The sequence below is a fragment of the Gopherus flavomarginatus genome, chromosome 2, assembly GCF_025201925.1.
Source record: "Gopherus flavomarginatus isolate rGopFla2 chromosome 2, rGopFla2.mat.asm, whole genome shotgun sequence".
In the NCBI taxonomy this organism is placed as follows: Eukaryota; Metazoa; Chordata; order Testudines; family Testudinidae; genus Gopherus; species Gopherus flavomarginatus.
The window spans coordinates 105,129,134-105,153,979 of record NC_066618.1 but is presented as its reverse complement, the minus strand read 5'-3'; the positions used below and the strand labels follow the sequence as shown (position 1 = coordinate 105,153,979).

The 24,846-nt window shown below is 43.4% G+C and overlaps 1 protein-coding gene across 6 annotated transcripts in view; it reads left to right on the top strand.

The window, feature by feature from the left end:
• TNS3 (tensin 3) overlaps nt 1-24,846 on the top strand; it is a 413,597-nt gene that overhangs the window by 267,231 nt on the left and 121,520 nt on the right. For all 6 annotated transcript variants that reach the window (XM_050937640.1, XM_050937639.1, XM_050937643.1 and 3 more), the window contains 3 exons: nt 1,855-1,984; nt 2,751-2,816; nt 5,387-5,491. In XM_050937640.1, the coding sequence (XP_050793597.1) occupies nt 1,855-1,984; nt 2,751-2,816; nt 5,387-5,491 (301 nt within the window). The remainder of the gene's footprint in view (nt 1-1,854; nt 1,985-2,750; nt 2,817-5,386; nt 5,492-24,846) is intronic.

Genomic DNA, 24,846 nt, shown 5'->3' with positions numbered 1-24,846 from the left:
AACTTCTGTTAGCGAAAGAGGCAAACTTTCAAGCTCTACAGAACTCTTCCAGTGTGGGTGAAGAAGACCTAAAGAAGAGCTCTGTGGATCTCAAAAGCTTGTATCTTTCACTAACAGAAATTGGTCCAGTGAAAGATATTACTACACCCACCCATTACTGCACCAAATATCCTGGGACCAACAGCTACACAGTATTTGAAAATCAAGATATAATAATGCAGAGAGACCCAACTTATCAGTTTTGATGCATCATTGTTTTCATCCTCCACCTTCTTCCCACATCTAAATAAAATAAAAATAGTTTTAGGTGGATGCCTAATCTCCTTAAATGAGAGAGGTGGTAGCGGTACTGAAGTTTAGACTGTTTTGCAGGATGGCCCCTGGGGTAGTTGCTTGAAGGCACACAGTACTAATGCATGAATAATAAGGAAAGAATGTGCCATTGGTTCAAATAAGTCTTTAAGGGCTACTATCTTTGCTTTTCATCTTTGGAAGGGCATGAGTCTTCAGATTCAAGAAAGGAAAAAGTATAACAAAAGCCTTGTAGTTCTCATAGGGGATCTGATTGCTAAATCTGTGTTTGGAAATATTCTATGGGGTGTTTAAACAATTATCTGCTTCCATCCTACCAAACATAGTAGGTCTTCACTAGCAACATTCACTAGCACTGCGGCAGCGCTTTAACATGGCTGTGTAGTCGCGGCACCACCTCCACAAGGAGAGTAGCTCCCAGCACTGGGAGTGCAGCTCCCAGCACTGGTGCACTGCCTACACTGCCATTTTACAGTGCTGAAACTTGCAGTGCTCAGGGGAGAGGGGTGTTTTTTCACACCCTCGAGCAAGAAAGTTGCAGCGCTATAAAATGGCAATGTAGAAAAGGCCTTAATCTAACTGTGAAAGGATAACAATGGAGATGGTGTACAAAAAGATAAAAAATCCTTTAAGAAACAAAGGTGAGTGACAGCATTTAATAGCTGTGCTCTATCATGAGCTACTGTACCAACAAGTGGGCTCAACCTGTGTTTCTTTCCTGCATTTCCCTGTCGTCCCCACCAATCCATCAGGCAAACATGGTCAGTGTTTTTTTCACAGGAGACCATGTACAGTAGGCTGTGACTGTGGACACCTTTGTCCCCATGGACTAACCCAGAAGGCAGTTTTGCTATAACTCTGTTTCCTTTCCTGCTTTTTGCAGATGTACTTACATACACGCTCTTCATGCACCATGCTTTGAAGTTCACTTTTAATGCTGTTCCCAGTACACCCAAATTCTGGCAACTGTACTCCTTAGCTCAAAGGAAGCTCCTGCCCTTGGTAGAATGACTATGAAGATTTTAAAAATAATCCTCGCTTTCATCATGGCAGATTCCAAAGGGACATGGCCTCCTTGCAGATAGGATTTCTTGGTTACAATGGTCTAACTTTAGGTTACCAGAAACAGTTTAGTCAGCTCACTATCTTACTGCTGAAGTAAAGAAAGCCTCTGTGTTTTGTTCTTCAGTTGCTTTAGATTGAGGATCCGTGCTTTATTTTAAGATACATTTTGGTGCCTTGCAAAAATACTGATGTAAGCCAGCCTACAAATCTGCCTCTGAGTTATATAAAATGATGACTGATGGTGATAAAAGAGTAATTAATGACTTTTTTTTTAACTGATCCATTTTTTAAAAAGTAACTTGCTCTGGGCTTGTATAATTTTACAATGATTGAGTAAGCTACTTTCCTTGTTTCAGTGTTGGTGGAATCTGCTGTAAATTGCATCACTGTTGGTTTTGTTCAAAGAGCAATATATAAACACTGACAATAGTAAGAATGGACTTATTGGGGGTGTTTCTCTCTTTCTTGTCTGTTCAGCTGAAGTGTTATCACAAAAAATATCGATCGGCCACCCGTGATGTCGTTTTCCGCCTGCAGTTTCACACAGGTGCCGTTCAGGGTTATGGTCTGGTATTTGGCAAAGAGGACTTGGACAATGCTAACAAAGGTAGGCTTCCTTCGGTGGGTGGTGTAGTGGGGTGGGGAGAGGATTCATTATTGTGTATACCGGGATATATGTGTGTGTCTGTTAATGTGTCTTTGTGTTCAAAGTTGGTGTCTTCAACAATGCCTAGTGATATCAGATGCCTTCATTTTGGAAGCTTAATTGGACATTCTACAGGTGCTCATTCACTAGGAAGAAAGGTGTATTCTTAGCTTGTGTGTAGGTGATCAGCATTTCCTGAAAACCAGGCCTCTGTATATCCAAAAATTCAGGAACAAAATCACTAGGCACTTTTAAAAATCCTGGCCTAGGTATTGTACTGCTGCTTCCCAAAGTGTTACTTTTGTTTTGTCTGTCTGTCTGTCTGTCTGTCTATACTTGTTTAGTGGTCAAGGATTCTTGTTTTGCTGTGTTTTTGGGGAGCGGGGGTTGTTGGTTTTTTTTTAGCTATGAAACCACTGCAAATAGAGCACTAGAGCTAGGGGTTTTTTTGTTTGTTTGTTTTTTTAGGTTTTTGTTGTTGTTGTTATTTGTTGTTTCTTTTCTGTGTTCTTGACTGTTCTGGGAAGTAAACAAAACTGGCTTCCACTTTTGTGGTCTTTTACTGAGAATATGGGAGGAGGGGAGAATCTTGCTGTTTTAGAAGGCAGTTGGGGAAAGAGCAAATACACACATTGTATTTATTCTACTGTAAAATCTTGATTTGTGACTTCTTTTGCTACTGTTCCCTGGGAACTAAACTTGCCGAGATATTTTGTTGTGTTTTCAGATGACCGCTTCCCTGATTATGGGAAAATTGAATTGGTTTTTTCAGGAACCCCCGAGAAAATCCAAGGTAAGCATTCAATATGTAGAATGATCTGTTTATTTTGGAAGCTGGCAGAATTGAAGTGCAGATAGAAAATTAAATTTCATCCCAGAAGGCTGTAGTGCAGAAAGTGTGGAATGTAGTTTACCTTGGAATACAAGAACTTAATAAAATTATTCTTAATTTACACTAGTGTAATTGTGATCAGAATTTGACTACAGAAGTATATTGGAGTGGTTGCTGATAACTATTAGATAACATATATAGTATACTATTCTACAGATACCTATGACATACATAGATTAAGTGACCACAATGCTATAAAATCACATACTGCCAAGTATTTAAAATAACACTATTTGAAGAAAAGTAATTCCTTCAAAACCCTAATCTAAGCAGTGGTCTACATAAAATGCTACAGGTATTATTCATTGTTATCCCAAGTGCCATACATGAACTCATTTAAACAAGTGACGAACTTTGGACCAATTTCAGACCTGTAACCAAATAGAACTTCATTGTCAGTAGAGCTGCTTGTGTTTATACTAGGTCTGAAATTGGCTCGCAAGTTATACCCTGTACTCTTACTCAAATACATTATAATCTAGGATTGTGGCGATAATAATATGGAACTTCCCATATCCAAAATGAAAAAATTATATCATAGAGTTTGTGAACAGTTTATTCCTACTATGCATTTATTGCTTTTCCAAAGGTAAATATTGATTCTGTCTGAGATGATGAAAAAGAGTTTTTCAAAATATAGTTCTTTCCATGTGCCATAAATAATCTTTTCTGTAGTGTTACATATACTGTGTCCTGGAAATCTCTCCCTTGCATTTTTCACCAGTCTAATTGCTTGGAGACTAGGATTAGTAGCAGCCAGTAAAAAGCTGGCTTCTATCCAGTCCAGCGCATGGTTCTACTTTTGCCTGCTGAGAATCCTTATAAGAAAATTCAATTTTAATAGCTTCTCAAGCTTAATCTATGCTTTTCCTGGATGATAAAGTTCCTGGTTTGCGTGAAGAGTAGCCAGTCTGTCAGTCTGAAAAAGGATCAAAATCTGTTCATTATTACTTCTGTTTTTTCTGGTATCCTAGAGGATTAATCAGATTTGTATTTTCAGCAGGTGCTCAGAGTTGGAACTTATTTCACAGCTTAGTTATCTGAGTGCAAAAAGGGATAGGGGAAAAAGTCTCATTGCCTTATTTTTGAAGAGACTAATTTTACAGTTTCTCAGTATTTGAGAAATTATTTTTAAAATGGAAAATTCCAGCCCTTCCTACAGTTTAATAGTAGAAGGCCCACTTGTCAAACTCACATGGCAAACATTAGAAACCTAAATCTGCATGTGGGCACCTAAATATCTGTGTAGGCACCTAAAGCGTTGGTGTGAGAATGTGGCTGGACTGTGGCACTCAACACAGAGCCCTGCTGTTTATTGTGCCCTCAGGATCAGGCCCTAAATCAGTACTTGTGTGTCTATAACTAGTTACTTAGGTGCCTAAATGCAGACTTTTAGTCTCCTAACTTTAGATACCTATGTTTGAAAAGTGGGCCTAATAATAGCACTTATATAACACTTTGAATCTGTAAAGCATTTTACAAATATTAATTAAATGCCCTTTAGAATGCCACTGTAGGGTAGGTACATAAGGATTGTCCTCCCCTATTCCAGGTAGGAAACTGAGTTAGCAAGTTGACTTGCTTATTGTCATGGATTAAGTCAGCATAAGAGCCCAGATTGAAGTCAGGAGTTCTTGATGCTCCTGTCTTGTGTTCATGGCACTGGATCACAGCTAAATCCCTCATTGCTATAATTTTCAAATATTAAGGGTGAAACAAATGTGTGAGTTAATCCTTGGTTCCTGCTGAAAATTCCATATATGTTTGGCAGAGGACACTTTCTCTGAGGCCAAATGCACCAGGCAAATCTTTCTTTCCATTGACTTCAGTGTAATGTTAGTGTATGGGAACAGCAGCACATCTGCTATCCTGGAGAAAAACTACCAAAAGTTTAAGATTGAGAAGTCAACTTTGCCTTTGAGCTGTTACTTTGCTTTCATTGGAGCACTGTTGTCATTTACATACACCATTTGTATTTAATAAAACTACTAAATAAACTTTCTCTGATATGATAGTGACCCCAACAATAAACATGACCTTACATCATTTCTTCTTTGTGCAATAGTTGAACTGCTAACTGACAATGGAGATGCTTGTGGTATCATTCTGAGATGACGTTTCAGCTTTGGTCATACATGGCTACAGAAAGATGCATACCCTCTCATTCAGGAGGGTGGGGTGTGGGAGTGTGGATGTGCTATTAAGGCAGGGCTACTCTGTAGTCAAAGGCTCCAGTTAAACTTTCTGTTTGTTCCTACTGTATTGAAACATTAATATAATCTTAGTTTCTATAGTCTATTTCACTGTGGCTGTTGATCTGTCTTTCCCTGTCATTTCTTCCCACACTTCTGAAGATGGAGTTAATGCATTCACTAAAGCAGCACATTGTCAGTGATGGGTGTATGTGTAGATACAGATGAAAGCAGGAGTACTCCTCCACTTTGTCTCTGACCAAGACTTTACTTTTTCAGGATGTGAACATCTGACGAATGACCATGGAATGATTGTTGACTACAATACCTCAGATCCACTGATCCGCTGGGATTCCTATGAAAACATGAGCCCTGATGGTGAAGGTGAGGAGAGCAAGCTTGTCCCCAGGGTTCTATCATAACAGACCAATATTAAACTGTTAGCAACTATAAAATACTTACTAAGGAGAGGAAGTAGAGCTCCCTTACATGAACCAGTGCAATTATACCATTGAGGGAGTTGTTGACTGTTATGTCCCTCTCTATCTAGCCACAGTGGCAGTGTGGCTGTAGAAGGAAGAAAGGTCTAATGGTTATAGAAATGGATAGGATTCTTGCTTTGTGAGGAGTGGCACATTTGGGTGTGAGAGAGCTAGTTGGTATGAATTAGATGGTGAGTAGATGTGGGCTAGAAAGGGTTTTTGTATTAATTGTTGTATAGCAGCACTACTCACCTGCTAGGCCTGGGGGTGGCAGGGTTGCTGTTGACTCAGTTTCCCTCTCTTGAGCTCACTAACACTTTCAACATAGGCTTTCATGTGTAGAGAAACACTCCTTCTTGGGGTCAAAGTTCACAAGGAATCCAACCCAGACCTTCAAACTGGCCTACGACTCTTGGTACATCTCTGAGGGCTTGTCTACACTACCTGCCGGATCGGCGGGCAGTGATCGATCCAGCAGAGGTCGATTTATCGCGTCTAGTATAGATGTGATAAATCAACCGCTGAGTGCTCTCCCATCAACTCTGGTATTCCACCAGAACGAGAGGTGCAAGCAGAGTCAACGGGAGAGCATCAGCTGTTGACTTACCACAGTGAAGACACCGTGGTAAGTAGATCTAAGTATGTCGACTTCAGCTACACTGTTCACGTAGCTGAAGTTGTGTATCTTTGATTGACCCCGCACGGTAGTGTAGATGAGCCCTTAGTCCTGTCCCTGCTAAGGCTTTCCTCTAGCAGACTTGATCTCCACACCCCAGCTTTCCTAGCTGGCTCCTGCTCTCTGTAGGCTTTTGGATTTATTTTCATCCCAAAAGGCCTGATTTCGCCACATGATCTGCCTGCATGTGAAAGTGCAGTTTTTCACAATCTGAGTGTGTCACAAATGGATCCATCTCCCCTTAAAAGGCCAGTCATCCTTTTACAAAATAGTTTTGGCACTTTCAATCTCAATATATACCTATAGTCGCTACATCTTGTAGCAAATTCACAGATTTCTGTTAAAGCACTAATGCTACATTGCCTGTAACTCTGCAGAAGATATGCAAGACTATAAAGTAAGTGGTGCCCAACTCAATGGAATACAGACAGGCATTTCCCTCGGTACAATTATATGTCTTTAAATTGCCAGTCACTCTCTATTCCATAAGTTATCCTTCCTTCCTATTGGTATTTACAGTGCAGTGTAGTCTAGGTGAAAGTAGTGTAAAAGCAGCCATCATGGTCTCGTTCCCGTTTGCATGGTTCCCTGACGTTGCCTCAGTACATGGCAAAAGAAGTAATTGTTCTTGATTTGTGTATTTCTCATGTGAAAGCTCGGAATGTCACATCTGCGTGCACACACGCACAAGCCTGACTCTGTTGCAAGTAAAAACATGAGTGGAGCAGATAAGGCCTGAACAAATGCCAATATTTCTGTTTTCACAAAGCTCCCAGAAGAAACAAGGAAAGAGTAAAGCTAGAGCACTATCAGCCATGATCTGATTTAGCTTGCATCTTTTTTTAATCCTTAAGAATCAGTATTGAGTATAGACTGAGAGAAGCCCGTGGGTGGGTGGGTGGGTGGAGGGGTAAGAGAGACGAGGGGCTGCAAGAAACTTCAGTTTTCTATACCACAACACAGTTGCACAAGGGCACCTCATGATAGTAAGAACTGTTGAGTGCTGCTTTCCCATGGGGAACAAGACAGCAAAAAGGTTGAAAGGCTGAAGCAAGGCCATCGCCTTCCCCTCTCCTCTGCACGGTTCCACCAAGCAGGGTGAGTGGAGGCACTGCAGGCAGCCGTTTGCTCCATGAGAATGGATGGAGCACACTGTGTGTGTACATGCACATGCATACTCCACTCGTGTGCAAGGAGCAGCATCAGAAAAGATTGTGCTTTAGCTGAGGCAAAATCTCCTCTTTGGGTGGTCCAGCACTATGTTGCTCCCTACATCAGGCCATAGTATAAATGCCATGACCTAGCCCCAAGCAAGCAGTTGAACTGATTCTGTAAATGACTTTCAGTGTTGCGATCAATAAATAAAAACTCACATATTCCATTATATTGCTAAAGATACCTATACAGGAAGTTACAGAAAAGCAAAGAAACATTGGAGGGGAAGTAGTTCTGATGTAAAGTGTATGATACTCGTGTCTATATAAGCCTTGTGGGTGGGATATGATCAAGTGGAATAGAATTTGACGTCATGCTATTTGCTGCTATTAGAAATGCCTTCCACTACTGAATATATTTAGTGTGTAATATGTACTTACGAGACTTAGGGAAACTTCTGCTGCTTTTGTGACAGCAGCTTTCTTTAAAGTCTCTTACATCTGATGTTGTTACAGGTAGCTTTCTTCAGCTAAATTCTTCAATTTAAACTGTTTAGAGCATGGGCTTTTGCCTGCACACATAATTCCCATTGAAATCAACAGGCGCAACGTATGTGGCTAGATGGCAGTAGATGACCTATATATAGTATGCACACTAACGCCTCCTCGCTTTTTTGTGCATATTAAGAACTGGGGAGTAATGAATTATGATATCAAACCTGCATGGCCATTCACAGATACCGAAAGCTTCGTGAAACTGACAGACTTCGTAACTTTTCAGGTTGCCTTTAAAAAAAAATGAATAATTTGAGATTGAAAGAGACCTGTTTTGTGCTAGTTGACACTTTATGCACAGAGGGATTGCACTCCATAGCACCGTATTGTGACCGAAGGTACAAAACTAAGAAAGAGGTGATAAAAAGGAAAAAACCGTTACGGTAAAATGGTACCCAGTTTTTCTGAGTCTCCCATATTGGTTTGAAATAGCTAGAGGCAGGGGCTCACGACCTGTTGCAGAAAGAGAATTGCCTCCTAAGTGTTCCTGACCTCCTGGGTGATTAGCAGGGATTCAAGAAATCTGTTTGCCATGGAAAAATGCAGAAAAATGCAGAATTTGTGTTTTTACAGAGAATCTTTTACATGCTGTGAACAAATGAAAACACATACAGTAGGCCGTTTATCTGACCCTCCATTATCCAGCTCGCCATATTAACCAAACCAGCAGCCACCCATGGCTGACAGCATCTGGAGCTTGGACAATCAGCCCCGGGTGGCTGGGGCTCGGGCAGTCAGCCCTGAGAGGCTGGTGGATCAATTAATATGGAGAGCCGGAGAATAGATGCTCGGATAAATGGGGTTCTACTGTATATCAATAAATCATTGTGTTCGACTGATACCTATGAGGGGAGGGATAGGTCAATGGTTTGAACATTGGCCCACTAAACCCAGGGTTGTGAGTTCAATTGAGGGGGCTATTTGGGGATATAGTTTAGGATTGGTCCTGCTTTGAGCAGGGGGTTGGACTAGATGACCTCCAGAGGTCCCTTCCAACCCTGCTATTCTATATTTTGACTAGGGAAACTAAAGTTCAGCATTTCATATTAATTGTGGAAAAACTCAGATTTTTATGTTTTTTATTTAATCAGAGAATTTTCAAGGGATTATAACAGAAAACTAGTATCCCTGGTGATTAGTGGAACAGTGTTTACCTCTGTCTAGAAGAGGAGTCCTCTGCAGACAGCTAGTTCCCCATGGCTGTAGTTCCCTTTCCTTTCTCCTTAAAGGTCTAGAATTTTTAGGTAGTTGGGGAAAGAAAAAGTGATAGAAAAACATTGTGAATTTCTTCATCTAAGAGCCCCCGATGAGCAACTTTATATGCTAGATCATGTTAACACACTTCCTCCATAATGGATATACTATTTTAGAAACAGCTTCCTCGTCCCTGATTTTGAGTCAGTATCACATTCCCCCATAACTGGGCGGTACCTTTCCTTGGAGTCTTCTACTATAATGGTTCAAATTATGTGACTGAGAACAGTATTTGGGACTGTAATTCTTGAAGTTGTTTGTGGTATCATCTACTATAAGTTCCCCATTTTGTTCTTGTGGTCTCTACAGCATTGAGTGATTATCTTTTCAAACCACATTTGTTAGAGGAGGAAGGGACCAGCAATGATGATATTGTTAATCGTTATTGCTGTTTTTCAGTTTGAGGACAGCAGCATGGTACAGTAGAGATATTGTTTGTAGATAGCAGTGAGATGCCCAAAATTTACTCATTTCCAGAAAAGGAAGCAAAATATCTATAATAGGTTTGCTACTGTACATTGTATAATACCCACTAGATTGTAGTGTATTCCATTACCTCTGGTTATTTTAATGTTCCCACTCCAGGTGAGTACCATGGCAATTCAGTAACTTACTCCTTCTCAGGCATCTTTTGCAGTTTACTTATCAGTGTTACCCTCATCCACCCTTTCTCTTCTGATTCCTAAGACTTGTTAAACCCACTTGTGTCTTCTCTCATGCTTAGATTGCTCTTTAGGGAAAGGGACCATCTTTTATGCTATGTTTAAACAGTGCATAGCACAATGGGGCCCGAATGGAGCTTGTAGATGCTACTATAATAGAAAATAATAATATTATAATTAATAATAACAACAAACCATGATTTGGGATTCCTGGACTGTCACGCAGCTTTTTGCCCCTTGAAGCCTGCTCTGCAGATTCTTTAGTTCTCGTCTGTCTCCACAACAGCTGTTCTTACAGAAGCAATTTGGGAAATGGTAAGTATTTTCAGCTAAAAAGAAATACACTTTTCTTTCTTTCAAAAACATTAATGGAAATTTGTCATGCTTTTGAAAAATATTAACGTCCACTTTTTTCAGTTTTTCATCAACAATCAGTGAGGAAAATCGTGTTATGAAAAAGGCCATTTTCCATTATTAAAAAGTTTAGACAGATTATCATATTATTTATTTTTTCAACTCTTTATAGTATGCAGGATTATTATATGACACAATATGCATCAGTGCTAACCAGGAGCTTCCAACTTATGCATTGCAAAGGAGCAAATGTTTCTCTTGCTAGTGAATGTAGATAACTCTGAGGACAGCCTGGCTGTCAGTTACATATCAGGAGTGTGCTTTAGTTTGAACAGAGTGACCGTCATTCTTGGTTCTATGCTGAGATTGTTCCAGGGGTAGAATCACTGCAACAAGTTGTGAATGATCATGTCTGTCATTCAAAGAAGACTGCATGATGCACAGCAAGAGTGCCCAGTAAGCTACCTGCATACACACGGTTTAGTTTAGTAGGCAGCAACGCTAGATAGAAAAAAAAACCCTCATGCCCAGCATCAAAGATCATAATAATGGGCCAAATTAATGCCTGGTACAACTTGGTTGAAAATGGATTTACAGGGGGGATGAATTTAGTCCATTCTTGTTAAATATTTTGTCACTTTTAGTGTTTCATTTATTTAGTAACCTCTAAATCCCTCCACAACCTGACAGTTAGCTAGCAAAAACCTGTGGGAGAGAAAGAACACGCACTTATACTGTAAGTTATCTTAAAATGACATTTGCAAGTGCAAGTGTTTCAGCTGGTCTGCAGTGTTAGAATCTTTTAAATGTTTTTCCATCTGATCCCCATTGTTTGCTTCATAGTAAGTGAATTGTGATGTTTGCCAGCAGTGCCTGAAAATTGGGGAAAGTCTGGCTCACAAAAGTGGCTTTGGAGGGAAAGGGATGTGTACATTCAAGCCAAACTCCTGTAGGGCACAATCAGTCCAAATTGCCATACCTATCCCAAGAATAGTCAAATACTCCATATTTAGAAATAGCCAAAAATTTACAAACTTGCTTGTTCTTTCCTTTTCTTTTTTCTGAAGAAAAACATCTGAGAAGTGTTTCCAGGTAAGCCATAACTGGCTTTCTGGAATGCTCCCATGTGACATGATTTGATGGGGGTGTTTGACTTTTATTTGAAATTTTTTCTCCTGTTCAACCCAAAGTAAATAGCTGTTGAATGGGGAGCTGCCCTCTCTCGTAGTTAAACACTTGTTTTCCCAGAGGGCCCCTTCAGTATTGCAAAACTGAAGGGCTGAGACAAAACTGCTTGGCTTTGGTGCCTCGAAAGGAATGCAAATGCCTACCAACAAAAACAGCAGGGTCGGTGCCATTTCTGGTAAGTGAAACTGAAGTATAAATTGGTCATGATCAAATGAACTCCAACTTTGATTCTTGAACTCTATGCCAAGTTGTTTAAAAGACAGAGAGCGAGAGATTTGGCAGGCAAGAAAAAAAAAGTTTATTTTCCTTTGAAAAATGATGTACTACAACAATTCCCCTCCATCCCTGTTTGGCAATGATAATAGAAACATAGAATGATTGGATTTATCAAACAAAACACTGCCAACTTGGAGCAGCGTCTTTATATCTGCCTTCATTTGTGCCTCTTTCAGAGGAGACTTTTCTCTTCTAGTGTCGTGTGGATTTTTATTATTATTATTATTATTATTGAACAGGAGATTGTCATTAAGTTGAAGATAAGTAAATGGAAGTTGGTTTATTTTGGTCTTCAGTAATGTTGAATATGAAGATATGGTTAAGTGTCTTATTTCCATGTGTGTTGTGATGGGCAGACTTTGATCCCCATTTCCCCTTCCCCCTTCAATAGTGTCCATCCGTATAATGATAGAAACTTGTGGCTTAAATATGCCTGATACTGTTGTGTATCTGTGCATTGTGGAAAGTGTACAAGTTCAGGCTGGCATATCTTAGATTTGTATTTGGATAGTTAGACTGAGATTGTTCCAGTCTGTAATCTGCATGTACTTTGTGATGACTCTCCTTAGAAAAAGAAAGGTTAGTCTCATGGCTAAGCTGTGGACTGGGATTCAGGAAACCTGGATTCAGCTCCTGGGTCTGTCACAGACATACTGTATCACCCTGGGCAAGTCAATTAGAGCCAGATTTTTAAGTGCTTAGCACCCACAACTGGGACCAGATTTTCAGAACTCCTGAACTTATGCTTTTGGCTTGATTTTCAAATGGCTACAATAACATTTTCTGTCTTCTTCCCTTTGTCTGTTTGTCTATTTAGATTATTAAGTTTGTCTATTACCATGCATACCTTTTACACTTAGCACAATGAGACCCTGATCTTGGTTGAGACATCTAATTGCTGTCTGACTTAACAATTTATCAGGAAGAGGAAAACTACGAGTGGAAAATTAAAAAAAAGAATTAAAAGATAATGAATAAGAAAAAATAATGTTTTTGGAATACCTTTTATGAGTAGAAATATATGGATTCAGCGCTACTATGGAAAAAAAAAGTTGTTTGGTTTTAAAAGCATTTGTTTGCTTTGGACTTTTTCCCCCACTTCTAAGTCACCAATTGAAATCAGTCCCTGGCTGGTAATAGGCAAAAGATGTTGTTTTCCAAACGGTGTATTCACACCTTCTCCACACCTGCAGAGGAATGTTTTCATTAACTAGAGCTGGGCAAAATTTTTCAGCTAAAACCTTGTAGGTGAAAAATGCAGAATCAGCAACACTGAAGCATTTAACAAATTTGTGTCTGTTTTGCTGAATTGTTCATTTAAAAAAAATGCCAAAATGTCAAAACATTTTGTTTCAGTCTTTCCAAAATGAAATGTTTTGATTTTTTTTTCCTCTTGTGGTTTGAAACAATTTTTCATTTAGAAATTTCCTGCAATTTTATTAAACAGTTAAAAAAATGATGAAAATGTAACCATTACATGGGACCCACCATGTTTAGTTTTTCCTTTTTGCTTAGCTGAAAATGTGGTAAAAGTTTGGTTTCAGTTTGACCCCAACAATTTTTTTTAATTGCCTGCAAACAGAAAAATCTGTTATTCGTTACTTTTAACAGCATCAATTTAGAGATCGATGTCCAGATTGACATCTCCCATCTAGGGACAGGAGAATGCCATAGAGCAGGGGTAGGCAACCTATGGCACGTGTGCCAAAGATGGCACGCAAGCTGATTTTCAGTGGCACTCATGCTGCCCGGGTTCTGGCCACAGGTTCAGGGGGCTCTGCATTTTAATTTCATTTTAAATGAAGCTTCTTAAACATTTTAAAAACCTTATTTACTTTACATACAACAATAGTTTAGTTATATATTATAGACTTATAGAAAGAGACCTTCTAAAAAGGTTAAAATGTATTACTGGCACGCAAAACCTTAAATTAGAGTGAATAAATGAAGACTCAGCACACCGCTTCTGAAAGGTTGCTGACCCTTGCCAAAGAGAGAGGCTCTTCTTTATCCCATTACATTAAAAACAGTGGGGGTCTGTCATAAACAGATAGCTAAGGGTTAATGTCTCTTTCACCTGAAGCACCTGACCAGAGGACCAATCAGGAAACCGGATTTTTTCAACTTTGGGTGGAGGGAATTGTGTGTCTGAGTCTTTTGTCTGCCTGCCTGCTTTCTCTGAGCTTTGGAGAAGTAGCTCTACTTTCTAATTTTCTGTTTCTAAGTGTAAGGACAAAAAGATCAAATAGTAAGTTCTGTGGTTTCTTTTCTTTGGTATTTGCATGAATATAAGTGCTGGAGTGCTTTGATTTGTATTCTTTTTGAATAAGGCTGTTTATTCAATATTCTTTTAAGCAATCGACCCTGTATTGTATCATCTTAATACAGAGAGACCATTTGTACTTATTTTTCTTTCTTTTTATATAAAGCTTTCTTTTAAGACCTGTTGGAGTTTTTCTTTACTTCAGGGATATTGAGTCTGTACTCACCAGGGAATTGGTGGGAGGAAGAAATCAAGGGGAAATCTGTGTGTTGGATTGCTAGCCTGATTTTGCATTCCCTCTGGGGGAATAGGAAAGTACTTTTTGTTTCCAGGACTGGAAACAGAGAGGGGGAGTCCCTCTGTGTAGTTTCACAGAGCTTGTGTCTGTGTATCTCTTCAGGAGCACCTGGAGGGGGGGAAGGGAAAAAGGATTATTTCCCTTTGTTGTAAGACTCAAGGGATTTGGGTCTTGGGGTCCCCAGGGAAGGTTTTTCAGGGGGACCAGAGTGCCCCAAAACACTCTAATTTTTTGGGTGGTGGCAGCAAGTACCAGGTCCAAGCTGGTAACTAAGCTTGGAGGTTTTCATGCTAACCCCCATATTTTGGACGCTAAGGTCCAAATCTGGGACTAAGGTTATGACATGGTGTAGCAGTGGTGGGATATAGACAGAATCCAGAAGCCAGTAGGAATATTATATTTTTCTTTTCTCTGCTAAGGGCTTTTTAGCAGAGAGAGAAGCAGTTGGTTTTAAAAGGGAACCAGAGAGAATTTTTTTTTCTGCTCTCTCTCGCAGTTTGTGGCTTGCATGTTAAGCAAGAAGCCATTACCAAACTGTTAAGGGTCTTTTGTCATGCAATAGCCCTCCCATTAGGAGGCAAGTACCAGCACTTATAGGCATGCAAATAAAGTGGTTTTTCTGGTTTCCCTTCATTGAACATTAGCTAGAGAGAGAAAAGGAAAAAAACACTGTTGCTAGGCAGACTTCAGGAGGCAACAGAGAACCTGCAGTTCAGAAAATAAACACCGGAAGGCACCCCAACCCAAGAAAACAGGAACCATGACTTCTAAGGCAAAAATTGAGGCCGAAGAACAATTCAGAGAAGCTGAACACAGGCGACAACTGGAAATAAAACAAAAAGAGATGGAGATGAAAGAAAAGGAAGAAAGCATCAAACTGGCAGCCTTCCAAAGAGAACAGGCAGCCCAAGAGGCAGCACACAAAAGAAAACTAGAAGAAGAAGAGGTAGCCTACCGAAGGAAACAAGCAGAAGAAAAGTTGGCCCACAGAAGGAAGCAAGAAGAAGAGGAGGCGGCCCACCACCGAGAAATGGAAAAGCACCAAAAAGAAATGGAAAAACAACAAAAAGAAATGGAAAAACAACAAAAAGAGAATGAAGAGAAGGAAAAACAGAGAAAACATGAACTGGAGTTGGCAAAAGCTGGGCTGCATGTGCCAGCCACCCCTAACAACCCGGCGCCCATTATTGCTCCACAGCACAGGAAATTTCCCACCTACAAGGCAGGTGATGACACCGAGGCCTTCTTGGAAAATTTTGAAAGAGCCTGTCTTGGGTACAACATCCCCGAAGACCAGTACATGGTAGAATTGAGGTCACAGCTCAGTGGACCTTTAGCAGAGGTGGCAGCTGAAATGCCTAAGCTGCAAATGAATGACTATAAACTTTTTCAAACCAAGGCCAGATACCGAATGGGGATAACCCCAGATCATGCCCGTCGGCGCTTCAGAACCCAAAAGTGGAAACCAGAGGTGTCATTTCCCAAACACGCCTACTACATTGCAAAAAACTATGAGGCCTGGATAACAGGAAACAACATTCAAACCTTGGAAGAACTGAACCTCCTCATACAAATGGAGCAGTTCTTGGATGGTGTTCCTGAAGACATCACACGGTACATACAAGATGGAAATCCCAAAGATATCGCTGAGGCGGGGGAGATTGGAGCCAAATGGATGGAACTGGCAGAAAGCAAGAAAGCTACTGTCAAGGGGAACGATTACCCCAGGGGGCACACAGACCATAAACCCTACAACCGAGGACAGCCAAAGACCCCACATACCACCCAAGTAAAGGCACAGATACCCTACCCTTCAACCTCACCAGTCTCCAGTAACTCACCTCGGCCCAGTGACCCATCAGATGGAAGATGCTTTAAGTGTAATGAACTGGGACATATCAAGGCCAAGTGTCCCAAGAACACCATGCGAGTGCAATTCATTACACCACCATCACACTAAAGATCCCCAGGCCCGGATGCCTCTCAAATACCCTTGGAGCGAAGGGAAAATTTGAGAGTGGGCGGAAAGAAGGTTACTGCGTGGAGAGACACGGGGGCACAAGTGTCAGCTATCCACCAATCCTTCGTTGACCCCAAATTCATCAACCCAAAGGCCAAAGTTACAATTTACCCCTTCATGTCACAAGCTGTAGACTTGCCTACAGCTCAACTGCCTGTCCAGTACAAAGGCTGGTCAGGAATGTGGACTTTTGCAGTCTATGACAATTATCCTATCCCCATGCTACTGGGGGAAGACTTGGCCAACCAGGTGAGGCAGGCCAAGAGAGTGGGAATGGTTACACGTAGCCAAACCAGGCAAGCTTCCAGACCCATTCCTGTTCCTGAACCGTCCACAGAGGCCCCGTCTGTGTTACCAGAGACCCAGACAGAGGTAGTGGACCCAGATTCCATGCCTACCACTGAAACAGCCACAGCATCTCCAGTCCCAGGCCCGGAACTGGAACAGCAACCAGCACCAGCAATTGCAACCCCATCTTCAAACTCAACGCCAGAGGGCGCCAGCGAGCCAAAACTGGCAGAAGCAACAGACAGCCATACCCAAAAGGCTCAGCCAGAGCCTGAAATACCCTCAGGTGCACCAGCGGAGAGCGGTTCACCAGCAACGGAAACAACCCCATCACCTACATCGCTTCCAGAGGGACCAAGCCCAAGTCCACAGTCTGAGGAAGAACTGGTGACCCCAGCCTCAAGGGAACAGTTCCAGACTGAGCAGGAAGCAGATGACAGCCTTCAGAAAGCTTGGGCGGTGGCACGGAGCACCCCACCGCCTCTCAGCTCTTCTAATCGATCCCGGTTTGTTATAGACCAAGGACTTTTATACAAGGAAATTCTTTCTGGTGGACACCGGGAAGAATGGCAGCCGCAAAAACAGTTGGTGGTTCCAACTAAGTACCGGGAGAAGCTCTTAAGCTTAGCCCATGATCATCCCAGTGGCCATGCTGGGGTGAACAGAACCAAGGACCGGTTGGGGAAGTCCTTCCACTGGGAGGGGATGGGCAAGGACGTTGCCAAGTATGTCCGGTCTTGTGAGGTATGCCAAACAGTGGGAAAGCCTCAAGACCAGGTCAAGGCCCCTCTCCAGCCACTCCCCATAATTGAGGTCCCATTTCAGCGAGTAGCTGTGGATATTCTGGGCCCTTTCCCAAAAAAGACGCCCAGAGGAAAGCAGTACGTACTGACTTTACTGGACTTTGCTACCCGATGGCCAGAAGCAGTAGCTCTAGGCAACACCAGGGCTAACACTGTGTGCCTGGCCCTAACAGACATCTTTGCCAGGGTAGGTTGGCCCTCTGACATCCTTACAGATTCAGGGTCTAATTTCCTGGCAGGGACCATGGAAAAACTGTGGAAAACTCATGGGGTAAATCACTTGGTTGCCACCCCGTACCACCATCAAACCAATGGCCTGGTGGAAAGGTTCAATGGAACTTTGGGGGCCATGATACGAAAATTCATCAACGAATTCTCCAGTAATTGGGACCTAGTGTTGCAGCAGTTGCTGTTTGCCTACAGGGCTGTACCACATCCCAGTTTAGGGTTTTCACCATTTGAACTTGTGTATGGTCACGAGGTTAAGGGGCCATTACAGTTGGTGAAGCAGCAATGGGAGGGGTTTACGCCTTCTCCAGGAACTAACATTCTGGACTTTGTAAGCAACCTACAAAGCACCCTCCGACACTCTTTAGCCCTTGCTAAAGAGAACCTAAAGGATGCTCAAGAAGAGCAAAAGGCCTGGTATGACAGACATGCCAAAGATCGGTCCTTCAAGGTAGGAGACCAGGTTATGGTCTTGAAGGCGCAACAGGCCCATAAGATGGAAGCATCATGGGAAGGGCCCTTCACGGTCCAAGAGCGCCTGGGAGCTGTAAACTACCTCATAGCATTTCCCAATTCCTCACTAAAGCCTAAAGTGTACCATGTTAATTCTCTCAAGCCTTTCTATTCCAGAAACTTACAGGTTTGTCAGTTTACAGTTCAGGGAGATGATGCTGAGTGGCCTGACGGTGTCTACTACGACGGAAAAAAAACGGTGGCGTGTAAAAAGGTGAACCTCTCAACCACCCTACGGAGCTACCCCAGTGCAGCTTCCATGGGGTTCTTGGAGGGAGAGGCAATGATATGTGCCTTTTCCCCATTAGGAGCTATCTGAGCAGCTTTCCCACTGCTTGTTGTTTGTTGTGGAAGTGGACTGGACAATCCAACCTATGTTTGCTTCAGCAGAATATTTAAAACCAAGTAGAAGGAATAACCTAGTTGAACAGTGCTTGATTGTGCCATATACTGTGGACACACTGCTCAACAGCAGATCACTTGCATGACAGTGGGCTTGGCTACACTTGCAGGTGTTCAGCGCTGGGAGTTACAGCTGTCTTCGTACAGCTGTGTAGGGAAAGCGCTGGAGTGTGGCCACACTGACAGCTACCAGCGCTGCAGTGTGGCCACATTTGCAGCATTTGCAGCGGTGTTGGGAGTGGTGCATTATGGGCAGCTATCCCATAGAGCACCTCGTCCCATTTTGGCGCCATGGGTTGTGGGAAGGGGCGGAGGGTGCGGGTCATTCTGCTTCCTATTCCAACGCCCCATGATGCATCACTTCTCATCCCAGCAATCCCTGTTTTTCCATCCACGTTTGGCTCCATCTTGACTCTCTCAACGGTTTCTGTGCAGCACGATTTCTGTGGGAAATGGAGCCCGAACTGCTGAGGAGTATGCTGACGAGTCTCGCCAGCACATCACGTTTGGCAGTTGAGCTATTCCTTAAGATCCAAAGTGAAGAGGAGTCCGACGATGATAGCGAGTCGCCTGACGCGTACGACACGAAATTGCTTCTGTCATTCACGGAAATGCTCAGCACCGTGGAACGCCGCTTTTGGCTCGGGAAACAAGCACTGACTGGTGGGATCACATCGTCATGCACGTCTGGGATGACGAGCAGTAGCTGCAGAACTTTCGGATGAGAAAAGCCACTTTCATGGGACTGTGTGAGGAGCTCGCCCCCACCCTGCGGCGCAAGGACACGAGATTGAGAGCTGCCCTGTTGGTGGAGAAGCGGGTGGCTATTGCAATCTGGAAGCTGGCAACTCCAGACAGCTACCGATTGGTCGGGAACCAGTTTGGAGTGGGAAAGTCGACCATTGGAATCGTTTTGATGCAAGTTTGCAGGGCCATTAGTTGCTTCTTGCTAAGAAGAACTGTGACTCTGGGGAATGTGCAGGACATTGTGGATGGCTTTGCACAAATGGGTTTCCCTAACTGTGGAGGGGCAATAGATGGGATGCATATTTCTATTTTGGCACCAGCCCATCTAGCATCTGAGTAGGTTAATCGGAAGGGGTATTTCTCTATGGTTCTCTAGGCGCTTGTGGATCACTATGGGCATTTCATTGACATTAACACAGGCTGGCCTGGAAAGGTGCACGATGCATGCATATTTCGGAACACTGGCCTGGTCAGGAAGCTGCAGGCAGGGACTTTTTCCCCAGACCGGAAGATCACAGTAGGGGACGTTGAAATGCCCATTGTGATCCTTGGAGACCCCGCTTACCTGTTAATGCCTTGGCTCATGAAACCATATACAGGGAAGCTTGACAGGAGCAAGGACTGGTTCAACTACAGGCTGAGCTGGTGCCGAATGACTGTGGAGCGTGCTTTTGGCCGTTTGGAAGGGCACTGGCAATCTCTGTATGGGAAGCTAGACTTGGGGGAAAGCAGCATCCCTGCTGTTATATCCGCGTGCTGTACCCTCCATAATATTTGTGAAGGGAAGGGTGAAACATTCAGTCAGGCATGGACCTCCAAGGTTCAACGCCTGGAGGCTGAATTTGCACAGCCAGAGAGCGGGGCTACTAGAGAAGCCCAGCACAGAGCTGCAAGGATTAGGGATGCCTTGAGGGAGGAATTTGAGGCCAACAGTAATGTTTGGTGCCTTGCACGGGAGTGAAGTGCAGTGGTTACAATGTCAGTAGGAATCTGTTTTTCCTAAGCTGATTTGCAGTGCCTGTTTCTTTCCTGGGCTAAGGTATCTTTGACTTTCTGCAATAATAAAGACTCTTTTCAAAGCCAAGAATTCATTTATTGAAAAGAAAATAACTTTCTTGACAGACACACAACATTCTGGGAACCTAAAAAGGCAGGGGTGTGTGGTGGGGAACTGTACAGTCACAGATTTGAATATGTCCTGTCTGGAGTGCTGTGCAATGACTGCTGCACTTCAGGATGGCTATACTGCATGGTGATGTGGGTTGAGTGCTGAAGGTAAGGGTCGTAGTTCTCAGGGCTGGTTGGTGAAAGTACAGTTGTTGGAGGCAGCTGGTGGTGGTAAGAACCTGGATGCTGGGGAAGGGTGTTTGGAGCTGACATTGGGGCACAAGGGAAAGAGCTTTGGGATGGGGGGCGGGGAGGGCTGCGCGGTAGTGCTCTGCCTGCATGGCTACGAGCACCTGGACAGAGTCCGCTTGGCGCGCCAGGATGCTTATCAGCTGCTTTGTGCTTTTCTTCCTGGCCGCTGTGTTTCTCTGGCGGATCCTGCTTTCCCTTTCTCTCCAGTCCTGCACTTTTTGATTCTCTCTGGCAGAGTGATCCATAACTGCTTGCAGCAGGTCGTCTTTGATTTTTCACGACTTCTTCCAGAGGTTTTGGAGTCTTTGAGCTGCTGTTAACACAGGCAGCTGAGAACTCAAGGTTGCTTGTGGAAAGGCAAAAAAGGCAACACTTAACAGAGGCAGCATTGTTTATATCTCAAACAGTTATTCTCACACAGTGAAGGAGTTTACAGTCTTCACTTTAGCATAATTTTCCCATACCAAAGAGAGTGCACATAACCCACAGGATCCCCAAAATGATTGCTTAGGGCTGTACTGGGGTTTCTAAACTCTGCCAACATTTTCCACAGGAGTTGATCCTGGAAGATATCTCGCTGCTGCGGGTCACCTGCGAAGAGCGGGAGGGTCTTCTAAAGCAATGCAGGTTCCGTCTTGGTCCCTATGCAGCTTGCCTGTGTGCAGCAATGGTCCCCCCACCCCTCGCGGCACAGTGGTGCGGATGCGTTAGCCTGACTGGGACAAGGACCACAGTGGCTTTCCCTATAAACTTGCGCAAGTGCATTGCCCACGCTCTGGCTGAAACTTTTGAAGAGATTACCGAGGCCAATTACCACGACATGATAGACCACATCAATGGCTATTCCACATCTAGGCATGCATGCTTGCAGCCCTAACCCTCCCTCCTCTCCCGAAACATTTCCATCCTGAAAATAAAAGCCGTTTACCGGGAACCTGCTCCTCTGCTTGTCCTTCACCAAGTACCGGCTGCTGCGACTGGCTGCCTTCCTCCTGGCTTGAGAAGAACTCCTGGCTGCATGCATCCTGGGACTCCGGGGTGTCTCCCCCCACCCCAGTACCCTCACCCTCGGTTTCCTCCTCCCCCTGCTCCTCCTCTTTCTCCTCCTCTCCCCCCAGCTCTGAAGTGTCCATCGTGGTCCTCGGATTGGCGATGGGGTCACCCCTAAGTATCGCGTCCAGCTCTTTGTAAAAACAGCAGGTCGTGCGGGCAGCGCCGGAGTGGCCATTTCCCTCGTGAGCTTTGCAGTAGGCACTCCGCAGCTCCTTCACTTTAACCCTGCACTGCAGTGCATCTCGGTCATGGCCCCTTTCCAGCATGGCCCTTGATATCTGCCCATAGGTATTGTAATTCCTACGGCTGGAGTGCAGCTGGGACTGCACAGCTTCCTCATCCCAAACACTGATGACCAGCAACTCGCCATTGCTCCATGCTGGGGCTCGTTTGGCACGTGGAGGCATGGTCACCTGGAAAGATTCACTGATTGCACTCCACACCTGGCTGAGCAAACAGGAAGGGGATTTTTAAAATTCCCAGGGCATTTAAAGGGCAGGTCACCTGAGGTCTGGGCTGTAGAGTTTGAACTGGTAAGCAAAGTGGCTGAACAGGCATTCCAGGATACCTCCGAATACCTCTGGAGGCCAATAAAAGCGCTTTTGGTGGCCACACTGGTGGAGCACCTTTGCATCACCAGCGCTGCAATTGTTATTCCCCAGGCAGAGGTGGAGTACATGCAGCGCTGTAGCCAGGGAGATACAGCGCTGTATGTGCCTTGCAAGTGTGGATGGTGAGTAAGTTGCAGCACTGTAAAGCCACCACCAGTGCTGCAACTCTCCAGTGTAGCCAAGCCCAGTATTACTGCTGTAACAGTGCCAGATCTTGAACATGTAAGTATGGATTGTGCAGATTAAAATTGTCTTGTGGGTGTTGAACTTTGGCACCAAAACTTTGGTTTTCCATAAATTTCAAAGAAATGGTGGGGAAAGGCCAAGGAAGAGAAGTAATCAGCTTGTTTCATTTTCCCTCTTTCTCTGTCCCTCTCTGAATGTATACACTGTCCTCTCCTTTGCATACTGCTTCTTAGCGTGCTCACCACTTCTAGACGTGGTGCTGGTGGGAATAGAGAATATCCTCAATCATGAGGGAATGTCAACAAGAGAAACTGGTTACAGCACTTCTTAGATGAAATTACATGACAATCCCAGAAACACTAGTACACGCAGGGTTAAAATTAGGGAAGGTTTAAACAGTTAGTTTAAAAAAATACTCCACAAAATCAGAACACATCTGGCTCAAATGTCTTTATCCCAACTAACTGAATCTTTAAGGGGTAAGCTCAGTTTGACTGAGTATCCCTATTTTAGAGCTACTACTGCCCAGTCCCCATCATAAACCAGCCTTGCTATTGATGTTTTCCATTGTGCTCATTTCCCCTCATCTCTGTCCATCTCCATAACTCCCAAAGAGCCCTCCCAACTTTTGATCTCACTATACGGCTTTGACTAGTTTCTTTACTGAGCCCCAAGCTGCGACTCCATTTATATTGTTATGGCGAGAGTCCCCAGGTGGTGCTGTTAGACATAGAATTACACATTCTTTTCTCTTAGTGTGCAAGGAGGTTTTGATGGTTGGCAGGACATGCTGAGGAATTCGTTTTGGGTTTCTTGTGCTTAACTGCAGGGGAGAAGGAGCTGTTGGAGTTGTAGAAGTTTGCTGTCTGTCTTGGACACTGATTAGTATCCATTCTTGAGGCACAGCCTCTCCCTGGGATCTGGGCACTAATGCTGGCTGAGATTGCTGGAAGACTGGATTGCCCTGCATGCATTTTGGCGATCTCATTTCATGACTTGTGAATGAAGCAGGCTCCATACCACTGATTTCTCTTCTCCTGGGAAACCAATCTAAAAATCCCAGGACATCTGCTACCGCACAGCAGAGGGGCAATGCTGGTGTAAAAACAGGATCGTGGTGTCATCAGTGGGGTCAACAATATTTCCATGTTTGCATGTTTCCATCCTTGCAAGTGATGTGTAATGCAGTTACCTCTGACTGGCAAACCTCAGATCATGTGAGATTTATAACAGAGCAGCCTGCCCACTTGATCCCAGCAGAGAAACAGTCAGACTTGCTGGAGAACATCAAAGTTACAGTAAAGAGTTTTTGGCAAAGGGTAGGGAGCAGAGTCACATATAGCAGGGAGTAGGAGTCTGAGAGGAGGCCCAACTGGAGTTTGAAGAGAGGAAAGAAAAACCTCCTGTCAGAGGCCATGGAAAGAGAGCTGGGGGTCAGAGTTTAAGAAATATGAAGAACTCTTAAACATTCTTTTATACACAAAAGGTACAAGGCCTTACAAACAGATATATTAAAAAAAAAAAAGAAAAAAGGAAAATTGCATAACATTTTGGGCCTACAACTATCCTGATAGTGTCCTGTCTAATAAATAGAATTGTGAATCTGAGCTTCAGTTATTTTTCATCTTTAACAGTGACTCACACATGGCCCAGTTGCACCGCGGAATGGAAACACAGGAAGCAGGCACTAAGAAATAGAAGGCTCTTCTTGAAAGGCTGTCTGTGGCAAGCGTCTACTCCCAGCAGCAATTCTCTTTAGAGAACTGTAGAAAGTAATAACGATGTTTCCCTCTTCACTTGCAAGAATTTACTAAGCCCTGTTAATAATAGAGTAGGATATATTAATAACCCTCCTGAGTGCCACAACTCAGACTTCAGTGTCTCATTTTTGAAGACAGACCCATTACTAGATAATTAGTCCTGCCACGAGTGCAAGGGACTGAACTAGATGACCTCTCGAGGTCCCTTCCAGTTCTATGATTCTATGATTACACTGGACAATCTATACAGAATACATCCTAGAGATACATGAATGCCTCATATTAACACTCTGTTACAACCATTTCTAGGATTAAGGATTATTTAAAGTAAACACCTGTATACCATCAGATTTTAAGGTCCTTATAGCTATCCACAGTGGAAAAATGTCCATATTAATACTATTAGCCCTATCCGCAGCTTTTGGGCTAATCAACCATGGGATACCGTTTGTTTGTCAATGAGGCCTTGCTTTGGCAAGTGGAATGGCACTAAATTGAGTCCATTCAATTGTCATGAATAAATCCAAAAGGGTCATCGTGGACTCCTCCACTTTCACCCTCACTCCAACAGCTGTCACTTGTGGAGTCCTAAATGTGCTCCATCCTG